At 35.3% G+C, this 18,908-nt stretch overlaps 1 protein-coding gene across 1 annotated transcript in view; it reads left to right on the top strand.

The window, feature by feature from the left end:
* ITGA8 (integrin subunit alpha 8) overlaps positions 1-18,908 on the top strand; it is a 209,487-nt gene that overhangs the window by 43,965 nt on the left and 146,614 nt on the right. Inside the window, exons 5-11 of the mRNA XM_052000132.1 lie at positions 1,809-1,870; positions 3,121-3,166; positions 7,354-7,479; positions 9,315-9,359; positions 14,226-14,269; positions 15,381-15,437; positions 16,187-16,239. Of these exons, the coding sequence (XP_051856092.1) occupies positions 1,809-1,870; positions 3,121-3,166; positions 7,354-7,479; positions 9,315-9,359; positions 14,226-14,269; positions 15,381-15,437; positions 16,187-16,239 (433 nt within the window). The remainder of the gene's footprint in view (positions 1-1,808; positions 1,871-3,120; positions 3,167-7,353; positions 7,480-9,314; positions 9,360-14,225; positions 14,270-15,380; positions 15,438-16,186; positions 16,240-18,908) is intronic.

Genomic DNA, 18,908 nt, shown 5'->3' with positions numbered 1-18,908 from the left:
ACACACACACACACACACACTCACTCATGAATTTCAAGAAAAATGGCACCAAGAAGTCAGAGGTCACCTATTTTCTGGGCTTCACACACGTACACCATAAAAGTCAATGTAGGGAAAAGATGAAAAATGGTAAATATAGTCCACAAGATAGGAAATGATGGAGAGAAATCGGAGGAACATCTGGAAAGAATGGGAGATGAGTAAATGCCAGAAACAGTTCTCCATGCAAATGGAGAAAGAGCAGAGTCCATCTTCAGAAAGGACAGGAAGGCTAAACTCGGTTGGAAAGTCTGGCAATGGCCTTCCATGCCCAACTTATAAATTTTTTCCCTGATGATGTGATGATGATGTGTGTGTGTGTTTCCTTCCTGGCCCTCTCATTTCCATTTCTATCCTGACAAAAAAAAATAATTATTCACATATTTGCCACACACTCTTTAAAGAATTTGGTTTCTGCCAGCCCTGAAGCTGCTTTCTGGTTACAATTTAGACACCTTACAAAGCTGTGGTGACTCTTTCAAGTTACAATTTATGAGTAGTCGAATTTTGGGAGGAGGAGCTCTAATTCCAAATGCTCTGAAGCCTTGAAATAAGGCTAGCTTTGGGTTCCATGTGTGAGGCTTCCTGCTCTGGGGAAGGACCCCATGGGCACTGGTTCGGGCCTGGAGGACTTGAGTTCAGGCTCTCACTTAACAGTTAAGTCACTTACCCTACCTCAGTATCAGTTTATTCGTCCTAGAAATGAAGTGTTGGACTACATGATTTCTAAGTCCTTTATAGCTCTTGAAACTTGATCATACAAGTTGGCCTTCTGGGTAATTCACTGTTACCCAAAAGCTGTAGTTACCCAAAGTCTGCTCATCTCACCTTTGCAGCATCTCCTGAATATGTCCCTTTCTCTCCTCTGACACTGTTAACACTCTGGCTTAGGTCCCCATCACCTCACACTTGGACCATTATAATAGCTGTTGGTGGGGTGTTCATCTCATATCATTCTGCTCTCAATTTATTAAATTTATTAAAATTTATTTAAAAAAAAAAACATTTCCTGCCAGCTTTGACCTGTGTACCTTCCCGGAGAATGAGCAATTCAATGCCCTTCAATTCCAGAGCTATCTATTCTTACTAAATTACATAATGCTAGTACATTTTGACATAATGACTTAAGATTTCCAAAGCATTCTACATACCTGATGGGAATTTGGAGGTGCTGTGATATGGGGAAAAGCATGCTGGATTTGGAAGCAAAGGATCTGAATTCAAATCCTGATTCTGCTGCTTAATAGTTGTGACACTTTGGACAACTTCAACCTCGCTGAGATCCAGTTTCCTCTTCTGTAAAATCAACAGGTTGAACCAGGTTACCCTTAAGATCCCTTTCCAACTCTGTCCCCATTTTTCACTTAAGTTATATGACTCATCCAGGGTCACACAACTAATAAGTAAGCAAATCCAGCATTTTACCAAAGATTATATTATAATTATATAACTTTGTAAGTGGGGAAAAAAATTACAAATGACCTTTTATTCCCCGTAAATATGATTTGTGGTGCTAGAGATAATGACTTGCCTGGGTGATGTTCTTGATGGTCCAAAGCAGCCCACTGATATTTAGACAAACAAATGCATTCGGAAATGACAAAAAGGCTATTAATACTGAATGAAAAGAAAACCACAAAGTTAAATATATTGATTATGTTGCTTGTAGTCTCCGGTAAAATGCCACAAGATCATCCTAATACAGGTAAGAAGAAGGTGTTCTTTGTGGAGTATCATAGTGTAATAGTTCCTTGTTTTGATCTTTGCAGGCAACGCTGACCCTGAAGGCCAAGGTTACTGTCAAGCAGGCTTTAGTTTGGATTTTTACAAGGTGAGATTTGCACCACTTGTAGCTTTCAGGCAACACTTAATTTATCTATTTGATTTGGAAATTCTCCCCAAAAGGTAACTCTCCTGCTAGTTTGTTCAGATGCCATTTGTGTCTCTAATAGAAAAAATATCATTGTGTATTATACTAATTTATAATTCAGTAATTTAAAAAGATAACCATTGTTGTCTCTAAAATTCTCTAAAATTTGAGCTGCCTCTAATAAATATTAAATATATTATATATGAGTACCAAAATCCATAACCACTTTGATAAGTATTAGATCAAATTGAAAAGCTAGAATGGGGGTAGGAAGGCAACATCTATGTGAGATGTTCCCTTGCAGATAATATCAAGAATACTAGCAGCTTATAGAATGTTCCTGTAGTTCCTTTCCCACTGAAATTGGGGGTGATTGTGGTTAGGATAAGGAAGGGCTGAGGGCCTCAGAATGGTTAACACTCTGGAGATCCAGAGCTTCCTTGTGTAGTGAATGTAGGGGTATCAAGGAAAGAAGAAAAAAAAGAGAAGAAAAAAAATGGGAGCCTATTGCTGAGTCACATTAATTCTCATAACACAAGCCTAAAATTAATTTTAGCCTCATTCTTGAGATTCATATGATCATGGAATTAAGATATTATGACGACTTTTGAGGTTTTTTCCATGACACAATTCCAGGGAGCCAATTTCACTCATTCCTAAGAATTCCATTCAATGAATTTAAATTGTCTTAAAATATAAAACTCAAAACTATGTTTTTAATGATAGATTAATTTTAGAGCTTTCTTCTGAATAAATTAGAACCAAAGAAATCTAGATATTAGTAGTAGGGCCAAGAGAAACCTGGGTTTGAGTCCTGCCTTTGAAATATACTAGCTTTGTGACTATGGCAAGACATTTAGCTTTCTAAACCTCAGTTTTCTTATATGTAAAATGGATATAATGCAATCCGTATCACCAAAATTGTTGGGTTGGAATAGGACTCAAGTGAAATAATGTCTGGAAGATGCCTTGAAACTTTAAAGCACAAAATATATATTAGCCCCTATTCTTAACTTTATGTTAATATGGTTGGCAGAGAAGTTCCTTTTAAAGTTAATTTTTCTCACACATACATATAATCAATCAAGAGCTTATTAAGCACCTACTATGTGCCAGTACTATGTGATAAAGACTTTTAATTTTTTAATAATTAAATTTCCATTAATAATATTTTTTAAAAAGTTAATGTCATTGTTGTTTGTTTTTTGTAGAATGGGGATCTTATAGTGGGAGGACCTGGCAGTTTTTATTGGCAAGGTAGGTTTTGTTGACAGTAGGAAAATCCACATTTGGTAGAAACTAATAAAACACAATTATGAGGCATAAATGCCACAAGAAGTTGGACTTTAAATATATTTAGTTTTATATCTGCATTCATATAGTCTATACTTGACTGTGCACATGACATTTTGGGAATCATGTTATAATTAAATAAACAATCCCTTATGACTGATCCCATAGGATTACTAAAACCAAATTATTTGACATCTTGAATTGTCGTATTAATTTCTTTCTTTATTATTTTTAAATGAAACAATGAAAATATTTGAGGCAGCAAAAGAATTGGAAAACTAACAGAATTATGTTCTAAGTTTTTTTCCCAATCATTTCCCCTCTCAATCAGCCCCACATTTTCCTTTGTTTTCACTAAGCAGACTTAGACCTAATAAAGATGCTTTAAGGAAATATTGTCTCAGTGAGAGCAGTCAGGGTAATGGGGTTTCTAATCTGGAGAACTAAGCCTCTATAGAGCTGACTTCACATCCTGTCTTTGCTAACTACATGACCAAAGGGAAGGTTCTCACCCTCTCAGGACTCCTAAAACATGGTTGAGCCTATCGTGTGCAGACAATGGTCCTCCTGTAGCTGAGATGAGACTTTTTATACCATAATTTCTCTCTACACCAGTGAAAGGGTTTGTTTTTTCCTGAGAAAATTTACATCTTTAGGTTGGTTTCATGACTGCATCCAAGTTTAATATGAGAATTATTAGGAATATCTAAAAACAAGCTTCCTCCCAACCATGAAGCCTGAGAAACTTGGCAGATTTTTTAGTATTGTTCTCCCTGGACAAGACATGAGCAATCACCATTGTCTGACTCAGAACAGTCCTTTAAATCACAGCCATCAAATCAGGTTTATGGCCCTGTTTCCTTGTTTTACTTGCTCTGGTCCCAAACAGTGTGGGAACCATGTGTTAATTCACTGAGGGAGAAATTTGGCTTTTAAATTATTATTACATGTTGGCCTTTAAAGAGCATATCCCCAAATTGACAGATTTAATATCTTCCCTCTGAAAGACAGGAAATTACCAGATCACATTCTTCCTTTAGATGCTCATCCTAAACTCAGTATTGTCAAACAGAGGCTCTCTACTCAGTCATTCTAGCACAGTGAAGTTCAGTAGGGACTTCCATGAAGCAGGGGATCTTTTCTTTCTTTCTTTCTTTCTTTCTTTCTTTCTTTCTTTCTTTCTTTCTTTCTTTCTTTCTTTCTTTCTTTCTTTCTTTCTTTCTTTCTTTCTTTCTTTCTTTCTTTCTTTCTTTCTTTCTTTCTTTCTTTCTTTCTTTCTTTCTTTCTTTTCTTCCTTCCTTTCTCTTTTTTCTTTCTTTCTCTCTTTCTTTTCTTCTTGCTTTCTTTTTCTTCCTTCCTTCCTTTCTCTTTTTTCTTTCTCTTTCCTTCCTTCCTTCCTTCCTTCATGTCTTCCTTCCTTCCTTCCTTCCTTTCTTCTTTCCCTTTGTATTTCCATTACCCAGCTCATAATAAGTATTTATTAAATGCCTGTGGATAACTTGATTGGTACTGATATTAGTAGCAAGTAGAATCATTGAATATTTGTTTCCTTCTCAGTTAATAGCTACCACTTCTATAAAGCTTTAGAATGCAAAGCACTATACAACTATAATCTCATTTTATACTCATTACAGTCCTGAGAGGTAGATGCTATTTTTGTCTACATTTTAAAGTTGAAAAAACTGAAGCAGAATGAGGTTAAATGACTTTTCCAGAGTCACAAAACTGGTTAGTGTCTGAGGCTGAATTTGAATTTAGATTGTTGTTGACATGGATCCAGTACTCTTAAAAAAATAGGAGAGAGGGTTGGTCTTAATAGTTGTGCTATCTATCTTATAGGACTATATGTAGCTTAAAGGAAACAGAAGGTTTCATAAAGGCAAATGAATATTAACATAGTAGTTGTATTGAAAAACGTTATAGTAGAAAATTGTTGGATTCTGAAATGGAAGAGTATAGTCATATTGTAAGACTTTCTATACCACTTTTATTTGGGGGGAAATTATGTCTTACATAAATTTGCCAAAGTTTGTCCCCATCCCAGACTTCTTAGTAATTTAGTCATCCATTTTTGTTGAAATTCAGTCAAGTTAAGCAATAAATTATTTTGAATATTATAAATATCCAAATTAACTCTAAAGAGCATATAAAGAAGAATGCTATCCACTTCCAGAAAAATAACTGATAAATGGAAGTTTACAAGAATAATTTTGCATGTTTGGTTTCTAATGGTAGCCAGCTATAGGTGAGAGTAGGGGGAGGGGAAGAAAAAAGAAATTTACAGAATTTCATTATATGTTTAAAAAGAATAGTAAGTTGTGCATAGTAGATTTGCAATCATTTTTTCATTGTACTATGTTATGGAAATGCTTGTTTTATTCTATACATTAAAAATCACCTCCATGCTTTTCACTATTATAAATATACATAAATTCAACATTAAATATTGAAAATATACATAAATTTAATATTAAAAAGTCAGTGGTTGGCATAAATGCATTTTTTGGTTTAGGTGATTATTCTCTCTTTAAAAAAAACAATTATTATGAACATAGCCTTAAATAATAATTAAATGAATTGGTTGATATAAGCAATCAATTTAAGCATTAAAAGACATAATTTCCACATTCAGATATCTCAAACGATATTCTAACCAATCCATGCTTATAGGCTTTTCAAATGTATTAACAAAATAGTTTGTCTTTTATTTCACTTACAATTTGGGAACTATAAAATTAGAATGTATTAAATGATAGTCTATCGATCTTCAGATTTCTCTATTATCAGTTTCATTTTTCATTTGAGTCAGAAGAGCTTGGAATGGACAGGAAGGAAGGAAGGAACTTCCTCTACTTTAGAATGAATTACTTGAACCTGTCTTCAATTCAAGTCAGCCAGGAAAACTGATGATGAGAACCGGGCAATCACAGGAGTCATGACCCCAATCCTTTCTCATGGCACCACCTCAACATTAATTTTTTATTCTAATAAAAGCTACAAAAATGTTGCCTTTAAAAGCAATTAATACTTTAGTGTAAAATGAGTAAATTATTTTCAGAGAAAATATCTTTTTCTTGTGTTAGTCTGCAGCAATAATAGTTATTTGGGATGGTACACTAATAACATCAAGACAGGTGGCACAGTGGATAGGGCATTTGATCTGGAATCCAGAAGGCGTGAGTTCAAAGTCAGCCTCAAACACTTATTAATTGTATGGTCCTGAGCAAATGTGATGCATTTTCTTTCTTCACCTGAATAAAGAGCTGGAGAAAGCAATGATAAAGCACTGCAGTATTTCCACTAAGAAAATCCCAGATACAGTTACAAAGACTTAAGACATTCAGAAAAACAACTGAATTAACTTCTAATACCTCATCATGTAAAGGGAATGAACAACTCATTGTGGGCTGGGTTGAGGTTTTCCCTTCCAATTAGAAACTGCATATCTTGCTACTTAATTTGATTCACAAGATCAAAAAATAGCATCAGGCACTCCCCTGAGGGCAAGAAATACAAAAACAAAACCATAGTAGTGCCCTTCAGCTGTCCTCTAGTCTAATCCCTTTATTTGATAGATGAAGCTAAGATCCTACTTTTTACTTTTGATACCAATGATGTATACCATAAATAAATATATATATATGGCATAATGGAAAAACACTATATTTAGTATTGGAAAATCTAGGCTCAAATCCTGACTGTAAAATGATCCTTGTGTGATCTTAGTGGACAAGATAGATTTGATTTTCTCTATTACAAAAGGAGGGACTTGGACTTGAAGACCCTGAGATCACTTCTACCATTAAATCTAGGATCCTACGAATTTTAAGAGCATTCCAAAAAATGTGTTTCCAAATATAAAGGTACATGTTATGGCTGGTAGCCTAAGGTAGCTCAAGTTGAGGGAGAAGATTCAGAATTAGAATAATTCAAAGTACACTGATTTATTCTATTGTAATTTATACTAGTCAGAATTACTGCCATGTGTATTTTGTTGTTGTTGTTGTTACCCCAGAGATCATCACTAGTTCCCTCCATGCATGTAGAACATTCAGTATTTCAATAGACTGCATGACTTTTTCTTGGATGGGGTTATAGGAAACATGGTATTTTCTTGCTTTTTTTTAACATGCAAAGTTATTTGACCCCAGGCCAGGTGATTACAGCCAGCATTGCTGACATCATTGCCAATTACTCCTTCAAGGATATTCTAAGAAAATTAACTCGAGAAAAACAAACTGATGTCGCTCCAGCATCCTATGATGACAGCTACCTTGGTAAGATTCATGGACTTCTGGAGGTATTTACAATTGCTCTTGGCTAGAGATGCAAGTCTCACCAATGACTGATGTGAATGACTTTGACTTTGTGGCCATGTCATAGAGAGGCTGTCATGTTTTCCTATTGGATATATTGACTTGCCTTTTCCAAAAAGTATTGCCAAATCACTTGCCACACTAGGTGACATGTACACATTCTGATAGAATGGAAAGTGATGAGCATGGCAAATGGAAAAGGTACTAAAAATCCCTGAGGTTAAATCCCAGCTATGATGCTTCCTACTGGTATGATTCTAATGAATTCCCTTAATCTCTCTGAGGTTCAGTGTCCTTATGTATACGACAGGATTGTACTTAAGGACTTCTCAGATCCTTTTGTCATTGTTAATTTCAAAGATTTGGCACTATTGAATGTATGTGATATCCCATTTTTCCTCTCTGTACATATTCTCTCTCATGCCTAGAATGCCATCCCTGTTCATCTCCTAGAATCTCTAGTTTCCTTTAAGACTGATATTCCCTCTTCCCATTCACTGTTAGTGCTCTTCCCCATTGGTTCTATTTGAGATATATAGACATAGATATAGATACAGATATAGCTATATAGCAAAAGATGATAGATAGATAGATAGATAGATAGATAGAGATTCCCCCATTCCCATAGAATGGCAATTCCTTCAGGGTGTAAACAGTTTCATTTTTGAATTTGTATTTCTGGTACTTAGCAGAGGGTTTAGCAAACATAATAAGTACTTAATAAATGATTATTATCCTGAATTGAATTCAATGAAGGACTGTTACCCAAGTATTCCTATACATGAGCCTGAATCAGAGATCTGAAGATTCCTATAGCAACTTTTGAGAATCCTATCACTGGCTATCTGAGGTAATGTTGAGATCAGTAAAAATGTGGCCAAACTTTTCACATGTGCACTGTTCTATGATTGGGCAGGTAGGTAGTACAGTGAGTAGTCAGGAAGACTCATCTTTTCCAGTTTAAATATAGACACTGATGCTTAGTAGCTACAGGATGCTAAGTAAGTTGTTTAACTCTGTCTCAGTTTCTTCATATATAACATCAACTGGAGAAGGAAATGGTAAACCACTCTAGCATCTTTCTCCAAAAAACTTTTAATGAGATCTCTAATAGTCAGACATGACTGAAAAATGACTGAAAATCATTCAGTGAGTGTGTTACTTATATTATTCCACATAAGAGTTGCTTTTTTGGCACATTTTTTTGTGATAGAAGACATAAAACAAAAATGACTGATCTTAATGGTACATGTTCCTCTTGAGAAATCAAGAACTCTGTGTCATTAGCAGATGTATCATTGATTTAAAGGAAAGATAGGAAAAGTCACCTTTAAATTAAGTAGGAAACAAGCCCTTGTTGATTCCTGAAATGAAAAAAAAATCTAAGCACCTATGTTAGGTATCTCAAAGAGAGTAGTTGCTAACACCTAGATATTAACTATCATAATGCACTATATTAAAACTAATAACTGCTACCAGTCCTGATTTCAGGTTGAATTGTGAAGCATCTCTACTTTTAGCAGTTTGGATCTTAGGAGCTTTGATGTTGCTGTGTTCTTAATAATGATCAGTAGCTCATCTCTATTGCTTTTTATAGAGGGAACACATATAAGTTAACTATTGAGTTTCTTTTTCCAGTTTCAAACTTCCTCTTTTATAAAGTTTCTAGAGTTCTTCGAAAAGAGGAGGAGTCTAGAAGTGCTTAAATCTGCACACTTTTCTTTAAATTGTTTGTTGGTCTTCCCCACAGAGACTTGTTTATTCATTCATTTTATATTTGTTTATTTTATTTACAGGATATTCCGTTGCTGCTGGGGAATTTACTGGAGATTCTCAGGAAGGTAGGAAATTATGTATTGATTGCTAAAAGGATAAGAGAGAACTTTCTTCCCCACCATGATGATAGGAAGTTTAGTTTCATTATTCATGTTTTACAAATTAAAAAAAAAAAAACTGAGGCCCAAGATAGAAGAGACCTTGGAGGTCATTTAGTCCAATCTCTTAATTTTACATATAAGAAAACGGGGAGGAAAAGTGCTGAAAGTTCCTCCGAGTTAGTTCACAGAGTGGTAAATGCTAAAGTTTAGAGTTAAATTCCGATCTCTTGACCTTAAGAGCAAAACTCTTTCCCTATATTGATGAAAGAACTGTGAGGTTAGGTAATATTTCTCAGTTCTGGATAGAGAATTTACCAAATAGTTAATGACTTGGATCACATGATTCATTTAGTAACAGACTTAGGATGAGAGACCAAGAGTTCTCCAAGTAGTCAAGGTCACTGATATTTATATCTCTGATGCGTGGTAACTGCTGTTCATCTACCTGTTCTAATTGATATTCTTCCAAGAATAAAATTTAGAATATGTTAAATAGAGTCAATGGAGGAAGGCAAATAGTCCTCTTATCAATCTATATTGATAGTGCATATAATGCAGAAACACAAAAAAGCAAACTACAATTAGTTAGACTTTCATTGGGGGAAATTGTTTATTTTTCTTAAAAAATCCACTTAATTCAAACCAGTTCTCATATCAGATTTTTGGTGGTTTATTTTGTGGTTCAGAAGAGATGAAACTGGTAATGGGGAGATTGTGAAGAGAACCAAAGATCTAGTATTATGGCAGGGATGAGAGGAGGAATCTCAGTCCTATATTCACTCAGGAATTTTGCAAAGGAAACCATAAAAAGTGCCAGACAATGTATGAGCAAAACAGTTTTAGGATGTTGTTTTCAACACTTGTAGGAAAGAAATCAAGAACAGCCTTGTTCTTGGGCTGTTGTTCAATTCTGACCCAGGAGAAGGCATTGGTGATCCCCATTCATAGACCTTAGAGGAAGGGATTTAGAAAGAAAAACTACTTTTCAATATTACAAATACTATTAAAATGAAGACCATTCAGACAACACATCCAAGATTTAGTGATTTCCAGAAACTTTGGTAAGCTGCCTTTGAAATTCCAGTATCTGAGAACATCCTCATCAGTTCAAAAGAAAATATAAACCTTCCAGGCAGACCAAGGCTCAAGAGGCCACCCACCTTCAATATTTACTCAATGAGACTGTCCCATAAGGGAGTGAGGAGAGAAGCCTGTCAAACAGAATGAGTAATTCCACATCCTCTAGGAATCCAGGCAGATGCATCGAAGCCAAGCTAAAGAAAATAATTGGTCCCTGTGGACCCCCTCTCCTTTCCCTTGAGCCAGACCCTGTCACTCTCTGAGTAGTGAGTGATATTTGAGTGAAGGTTTCAATGAATCACTGGAGCCAAAAGCAGGACTTGTGACCCAAGATTAAAACTCTTTCCCCTATGCTGATGAAAGGCCTGGGAAGTAAGGGCATCTTCTTAGGTTCTGAATAGATGATACAATGGGTAGAATGTCAAGCCTGGAGTCAGGAAAACTCATCTTCTGGAGTTCAAATCTAGCATCAGACACTTCACTAGCTGTGTGATCCTAGTCAAGTACTTAATCCTGTTTGCCTCAGTTTCCTCATCTGTAAAATGAGCTGGAGAAGGAAATAGTAAACTTCTCCAGTATCTTTACCCCCCCCCCAAAAAAAGCACAAAATGGGGTCATAAATAGCTAAACATGACTGAAAAAATAACTCAAAAGTAACTTAGACAAAATGGGAAGAATCTAAAAGTGCTGCCTTTCAAACAAGAGTGCTCCCAGTTAGCCAGTAGTGTTACAGCTCACAGGAGTTAAGCTTCCAGCAATTAAAACTGTCCAAGTTGATGTTCAAATTCTCTTTAATACAAAAACAAAAGCAAAATAAAATTAGGGAATTTTATTTTTTAATAATAGCTTTTTATTTTCAAAATATATGAAGATTTTTTTCATCATTCACCCTTGCAAAATGTTGTGTTCTAAATTTTTCTCCCTCCTTTCTCCCCACCTTTCTCCTAGACAGTAAGTAATCCAATAAATGTTAAATATGTGCAGTTCTTCTATACATATTTCCACATTTATCATGCTGAACAAGAAAATTCAGATCAAAAGGAGAAAGAAAAATGAAAGAAAATATAATGCAAGCAAACAACAACAAAAAGAGTGAAAATGCTATGTTGTGATCCACATCCAACCCTCAAAACCCCCTTTCTGGTTGCAGATGGATCTCTCCGTCACAAATCTATTAGAATTGGCCTGAATCACCTCACTGTTGATCATTGATCATTAGACTTAATCACATAACCTTGTTGTTGCCGTGTCTAATAATCTCTTGGTTCTGCTCATTTCACTCAACATCAGTTCATGTAAGTCTCTCCAGGAATCTCTGAAATCATCCTGCTGAGTGTTTTTTATAGAACAATAGTATTCCATAATATTCATATACTATGACTTATTCAGCCATTCTCCAACTGATGGGCAACCACTCAGTTTCCAGTTTCTTGCCACCACAAATAGGGCTGCTACAAACATTTTTACATATGTGGGTCTTTCCCCTTTTTTATGATCCTTGGGACATAGACCCAGTAGAGACATTGCTAAGCAAAGAGTATGCACAGTTTGATAACCCTTTGGTCATAGTTCCAAATTGCTCTCCTGAATGATTGGATCAGTTTACAACTCTACCAACAATGCATTAGTGTCAAATTAGGGGATTTTAAATAGAGTTCTAGTTCTGCTACTTATTAGCTATATGATCTTAACCAGATGCTTTTTTGTGTCTGAGCCTCAGTTTCCCAATAGGAATTGGGCTAAATAAATACAACATCTGAGTTGGAACCCAGCCCTGGCCAGGAATTCCTTCTACAATTCCTCCCACCAAGTGTTCCTCTAGCTTCTCCTTCAAGACTTCCAGTGAAGAATAGCACCTCTCGTCTGGAGGCAGCCCATTCCACTATGGGACAGTGCCAATTGTAGGGAAGTTTCACTTTACATCAAAACATAATCTACATTTCTGTAGCTTCTACCTGTGTGGAGCCAAAAAGGACCATCTCCTTCTTTCATGATTCTTCAGACCACTAGACTTTAAGGTTCTGTCCAGTCTATATTTTCTCAGATTCTGGAGATTTAGAAAACCTGTTGTAACTTTAATAACAACTTTTGAGTTAAACTAATGAGAATAGCATTCTGTAGTGAAAAGAATGCTAAATTTGGAATCAGAAGACCTGGGTTGAGCCCCAGCTCTTCTTTACACCTATGTAATCCTGAACAAGTGACCTCTTTGATGGGATACAATTTCCTACTCTCTAAAATGAGGGAGCTGGAATAAATCAAAGCATCTTAAACTGTGGGATATATAGAATTGTGCGACTGAATGTGGGAGTTGCAAAATTGTGATTTATTATCATTCACTATTTGATATATCTGTATAAATAATATCTATATACCTGAGAATCACATAAAAATTTCTCTGGCAAAATGGGTTTAAAAAGTTCTAGACAGCTTCTAAATCTCAAGAGCTATTTTTTTTTGTTTGGTGATATAATTTTTTAGTGAAGAAATTGGGTTAAGTACCTTGTCTAGGATCACACAGCTAGTAAGTGTTCAGTCTTTAAGGTCAAATCTGAACTCAGGTCCTCCTGATTCCCAGGCTGATGCTTTATCCACTGCATCATCTAGTTGTCCTGTGTTGTAAAATTAAACTCTTTCAAAAGGGGTGTGTGTTTGTGTGTTCATTCATGAGTTTCTGTAGGGTAAGAGAGTGTAAATATTATATATCTAGAATTCCTTTATAAACTCTTGCCTGTTTGAAAGAAGTATGGGATAATAGATAATGAGTTGACCTCAAAGCCAATTGGACCTAGATTCAAGTATTATATTTATTCCCTGATTTCTGTTTTAATGCTTTCGTTATGTGTTGCACCGTGGTTGCCCCGAAAGGTATGGCAGCCAGTTCTAAGGGAAAACTTTTTTAAGTGGGAATCCTCCAGCCTGCACCTGAATCTTATAAATTGTGGTCTCTGTGGTAGAAGGAGGCCAAAGTCACCCATTCTTTCACATTTGTCCGAGTAGCCTTCAGTGGCTGGGAGTAAAGGACATCAACCCCTCAAGTGGTTAATGAGAAAGCCAAAGTTCCTTTGAAGTAGAGAAGAAGAGTTATCCTTTCTTTTCTAGAGCTCATGCAGAGAGAGCAATAGAAATTGATCTGGGGTTCAAAAGAGATAGCTCAAAGAATATATCTAAAGCATCTGGTCAGAAAGACATTTATTTAGAGACTCATACCTCTGAAAACACTCCCAAGGAAAGGGCTCTAAATAGAGGAGAAAGCAGACTTTTTATACTCTTAAGAAAAACAAATAGGTTATTTTGAAAGCTGCCTCTCACTGTCTGGGAAGTAGCATAAAACTGCTCGTTCCACTTTAAAGTTAGTCTTGTAAAGTTGGACAAAGCAGCTTATTTCTCCTATCTGGGACAACACATCTTTCCATATTTAGCCTTTCAGAGCATACTGGGATAGGTGGTAAAGAAGTCAGAGAGATTTGATTGATCTATACTGCTATGGCGCCTAATTCTAATCTCCTTTGGGGGAGCATTTAGGAGCTCTCATTTTGTTTCTACATTGGGGCAGAAGACTGTGACCATAACACTTCTACTTTTTGCCAACTTGAAAGAAACACAAATGAGGCAAGGGTTAAGGTATAAAAGCACTCACAGGTTTCAGGTTAGAGTGCAAGGTGATATAACAAACTCTGCTTTGACTGTCACATACCTGGTAATATAAATAAACACATCCACTTTCTAATCACCCATATTTCCTTTCAGAAATCCTGGCTGGTGTTCCACGGGGTGCACAGAATTTTGGATATGTAAGTACCATGACTATACCTCTCAGTTCATCAAGGAGATACCTTTAACTGTCTATCTCATTCTTTATCTCCATCTCTATCTCTATCACTGTGTGTAGATACCCCTATGTACACACATATTATTCCATGTATTATATACACATATACATGTACATAGATTCATATATGTATATATACACACATATACTCACATGTATCTACCTATATATGTATAAAATCTTTTTTCCATCTGAATTTATGTTTGACTCTTCTCATGGAGAAATTTCCTACACCAATATAAATGAATGAAAATAATAACCATAATATTTATTGATAATGATATTAGCACTTTGAGGTTTGCAAAAGGCTATATATATATATATATATATATATATATACACACATAATCTCACCTAATCCTTACAACTACCTTGGGAAGTAGATACTGTTATTATCTTCTCTTTATGGATGATATGAGGATATGAGGAAAACTTGCAGTAACTTGCAGAGTAATTTACAGAGGGTCACAAAGTAACAAGTATCTGAGATTGCATTTGAACTCAGATCATCCTGGTCCCATGCCCAGTGCTCTATCCAATGGACCACTTGACTACTTAGGGCAGGGATCATTTCTAATTTTCACTTTACCTTTTTCATGTTACCCAGTATAGGGCTGAAGTATTGGATAACTGATATTAGATATTGTGTGACTGATTACACAAATTATCAGGTAACTGAAGAAAAAATTAGAAATCAGAGGAACCATTCACTGGGTTCCTTCGATCCAAATCCATTAGCAAAGGATAAAAATTAATTACATTCTTGCCCTTTCCCTTTAAGAACTTAGCTCCCACTAGAAGGTAGTACAAGGAAATTTGAGGAAGGGGAGGACTCCCTTTTTCTTCAATGCAAGGAAGTGGGCAAAATTTGTTTGGAAAGAATCCTCCAGTTGATATTGAAAAGTCTTCATAGACTATTAGAACTTATGGTCTTTGTACCATTTGAACCCTTAGTTCATGTCACCACAGCACATGTGGAAATGAGGGAATGGTAGAAGAAAGAAATAATCTTGAAAGTTAACTATTGTCCTTTTGCTTCTCAGTAATGTAGCATCTAATTTCTATGATTTTAGGTTTCAATTATTAATTCAACGGATATGACCTTTATTCAGAATTTCACTGGTGAACAGGTAATTTCCATTTTCAACATTTTAATATTTATTGTGTATCAACAATATAACCTTATGTTATTTATACACAATTTATGTTGATTCACAATGTTATGTTGTTGATACACAATTTTATCCTATTTTCAACTATTTTCAATACTAATTTTCAAAATAGGATCAACTAAGTTTCATAGTTTTCTCTACTTTAAGTTTATCATTTAGTATTAATAATAGTCTACAAAAATAATTATGCTTTGGTCATCCCTCTAATAAAACTGATCTAAAGCCCCAAAATCCAAAATCATGACTAGACCAAAAAAATTTTCTTTCTGGCTTTGAAATTCTTTTTTTTACATGGCATTTGAAGATAGATGCATTTGATGTCAATTCTGCTTTGTTCTCCATTACATGCTAAATATTGACCGCTTGACCTTTAACACAAGGGTCAGCAGTCCAAATTGAATTTCCTGATTGTTGTCTTTCCCTCCCTCATCTCTTCCCTCAGTTAAAAGAGAGAACTAAGTATTTTTGTTAGAAATGGCCCTAGTCATGTTACAGGCTATATCAGAAAGTAAAGACAAATCAAGGCAGACTAATGATGATAAATAATTTAATAAAATAAGAAGGTGATAAAAGGAAATAATTTTTTAAAAACATGATTTTTATGGTTAATTTGCATTGGAGATATATTTTTGTTGCAATAAGAGGTGATTATATAAAAATAGTTCGGGGATTCAAAATATGTAATAGCTTCGGGTTTTCATTTGCAGATGGCATCTTATTTTGGATATGCTATTTCAGTATCAGATGTCAACAATGATGGGTAAGTGACTACATGCATTTTTCCTAATTTAGAATACTTATGTAAAAATTTCAGTTTTCCGTGTATAATTTACTTATGACTCTACAACAAGAAGGAAGAGTCCACTTTCATAACTTCACAGAATTTGAGCTGGAAATGAGTCAACAACAGTTGGTTAACAACAGTTAAGAAGAATTGACAATGAGAATTTATTAAATGCCCACTATGTGCCAGGTATTATGCTAAGCACTAGAATTAATATTTAAATATTGTTTTCCCCAAGTTTCTATTTTACAGATATGATAATCATAGACAGGACAAGCATTGGTCAAATTGGCCTTAGCCTCAGGAACCAACAGCCAAGGGGACATACTTCCTACTTGGCAGCTACCATCTGCAGATATTACCTCATGGTCCTCTGCCAATTGTACCATGAGTCAACTGCAACTTTCCAGGGACCTATCCCTGAGGTGCTACTTACTTTCTCCCTGAGTTTTCAGAATAGTGAAGATCAAACCGACCAATTCAATATAACTGTAGATGTTATTAGAGTATCCTCATCATTGTTAACTCATTTTCTTCCTATTCAGTGGTTTTTGTTCCAGATGAAAATATATATATATATATATATATATTGGGCCTGGATGCATTTAAGACTTAGGGATATGAAATGACTTTCTTAAGGTTTTATAGTTTATAAAGCAAGTCAGAATTTGAACATAGACTATCTGCTGTCAAATCAACTGTTCTTTTTAGCCTACTTTGGGACAAGGTGATAGGCTTTTTTAATCCTTCTCCCAGTTTCTAACCTGTCATTCCAAAGGATATCTTTGCTTTTATTTTTACAAAAATAATTATTCTTTCATGAAACCATCCATCAAAATTCATCTCTTACATTAAGTTTTGAAGATCTTACTCATCTGACTCCCCACACTGGGTCTCTCTGATAACTATTCCTCTTTATATGTCTATATGTGTCCATCAACAATCCACAAATTAGTCAATTATGCTTCTAATGGTCTGCTAATTTGGTAATGGATGCTCTCTTGTTAGGGGTCAGTAGTTAAGCCAAATAATGTGAGCTTGGCAAAGAGCTAACTTGTGGTTTTGGTTTACTATTTCCAAACAGAGTAATTGATTTAAAAAAGGGAAGGGGGCTAATAGGAATTAAATTAACACGCCATTAGAAGGAATATTAACTGTGTCATCTTTATATAGCTGGAATTGATTGTGTTTTATATGATTTTGTTTGTGTGATTTCATGTGTCTTTATTTGTGTCCATCCCATCAATTATTTTTATAGAATGTAAGGTTCTCCAGATCTCCTCCTGTGTCTCCACAGATGCTCTTACAGGGCTCTGCAGATAGTGAGAACTCATCCATGCTAATAATGTAATAATAGCAGTGGTGAGGTATGAGTTTAAAGTAACTCTTGTTACTTGTAACTTTCCCAAAACCATACTTGATAGCTGGGGATAGCTGGGGATAAGTTAATCACTTAAACAATCAAAGAACTGTCTAATGGAAGAGAAATAAATAAGTCAGCAAGCATTTAGTAAGTGCTTTGGGTACTAAATTTAGAGAATCCAAGAAATGCAAAAGCAGTTCCTGCCCTCAAGGAGCTTACTTTCTAGTGCTTGGCCCAGAGGTGAACCAATAGCAATGGTTGAACACATTGCAAAGAAGCCAGTTTTAGTCTGATGGTAGAGATAAATGAACTCTGGCAAAAAGAGTTATACAAAAATGTAATGGTCTCAGGAGGTCAGTCAGTCAACATTTACTATGTACTCGGCACTGTGACAAGTCTTGGGAATACAAAGAAAAGTGAGAGACAGTCATTGTTTTAGTGTAGTTCACACTCTTATAGGAAAGACAGCATGCAAATATGAGAGAGGATAAGAATCTAATTGTCTTTCAATCAGGTAGATTTAAAGATGCAGCCCATGGAGTCTCCTCCTGCCCATATGATAGGGAAAGAAGCTAGTAAGTATCTATTACATGAAGACCACCATCTTAGGTGATTTGGACATCTTCCAATTGGTCAAAGATATTGCCTGGGAAGGGACACAGCAGTCATCTGGTTCATTAATGTCAGACTCTAATAGAACTAAATCTACAAGCTGCAAATTGACTTATAAATTAACATTATTTGTTGTGTTGTGTTGTGTTATATTTGTATTTATTTTTTCAAATATTTCTCAATTACATCAATTTATAGTCTGTTTGCTCCAGAGGGCTCTTAGTTTGATACTTCTGATTCTGGTCCAACCCCTTCATCTTATTTATGAAAAAACTGTGTATCCAAGAATACACAGATAGTGTCTAAACTGGAATACAAACTCTAAAATCCAGCAATCTTCTCACAATGCCAAGTTTCCTATGACTGGAGATAAGCCCAGGTGATTACATGTTATTAAAGGGCTTTCTATTCAGGTATCAGATAGACTAGATGGTCTCTGGAGAGGCTTCCAATTTTGGGATTCTGAGAATCTAGAACTCCATATGGTCAGAAACCTAATTTTAAGATTTACCAAGTGATAATCCTTCTAAAATTCAATCATTTATATATCAATCTTTTTACACTGTGAGGATAAATTGACATATCTACTTACACTAAAAATTTGGGAAGAACACATTGACTAAAGGATGGGCTTCCCTGGTATGGAGTAGGTGGAAGCATCTGGAGAATA

The sequence above is a fragment of the Antechinus flavipes genome, chromosome 5 (genome assembly GCF_016432865.1).
Source record: "Antechinus flavipes isolate AdamAnt ecotype Samford, QLD, Australia chromosome 5, AdamAnt_v2, whole genome shotgun sequence".
Taxonomy (NCBI): domain Eukaryota; kingdom Metazoa; phylum Chordata; class Mammalia; order Dasyuromorphia; family Dasyuridae; genus Antechinus; species Antechinus flavipes.
Note: the sequence above shows the minus strand (reverse complement) of the source record. Positions and strands in the feature narration are given on the sequence as shown.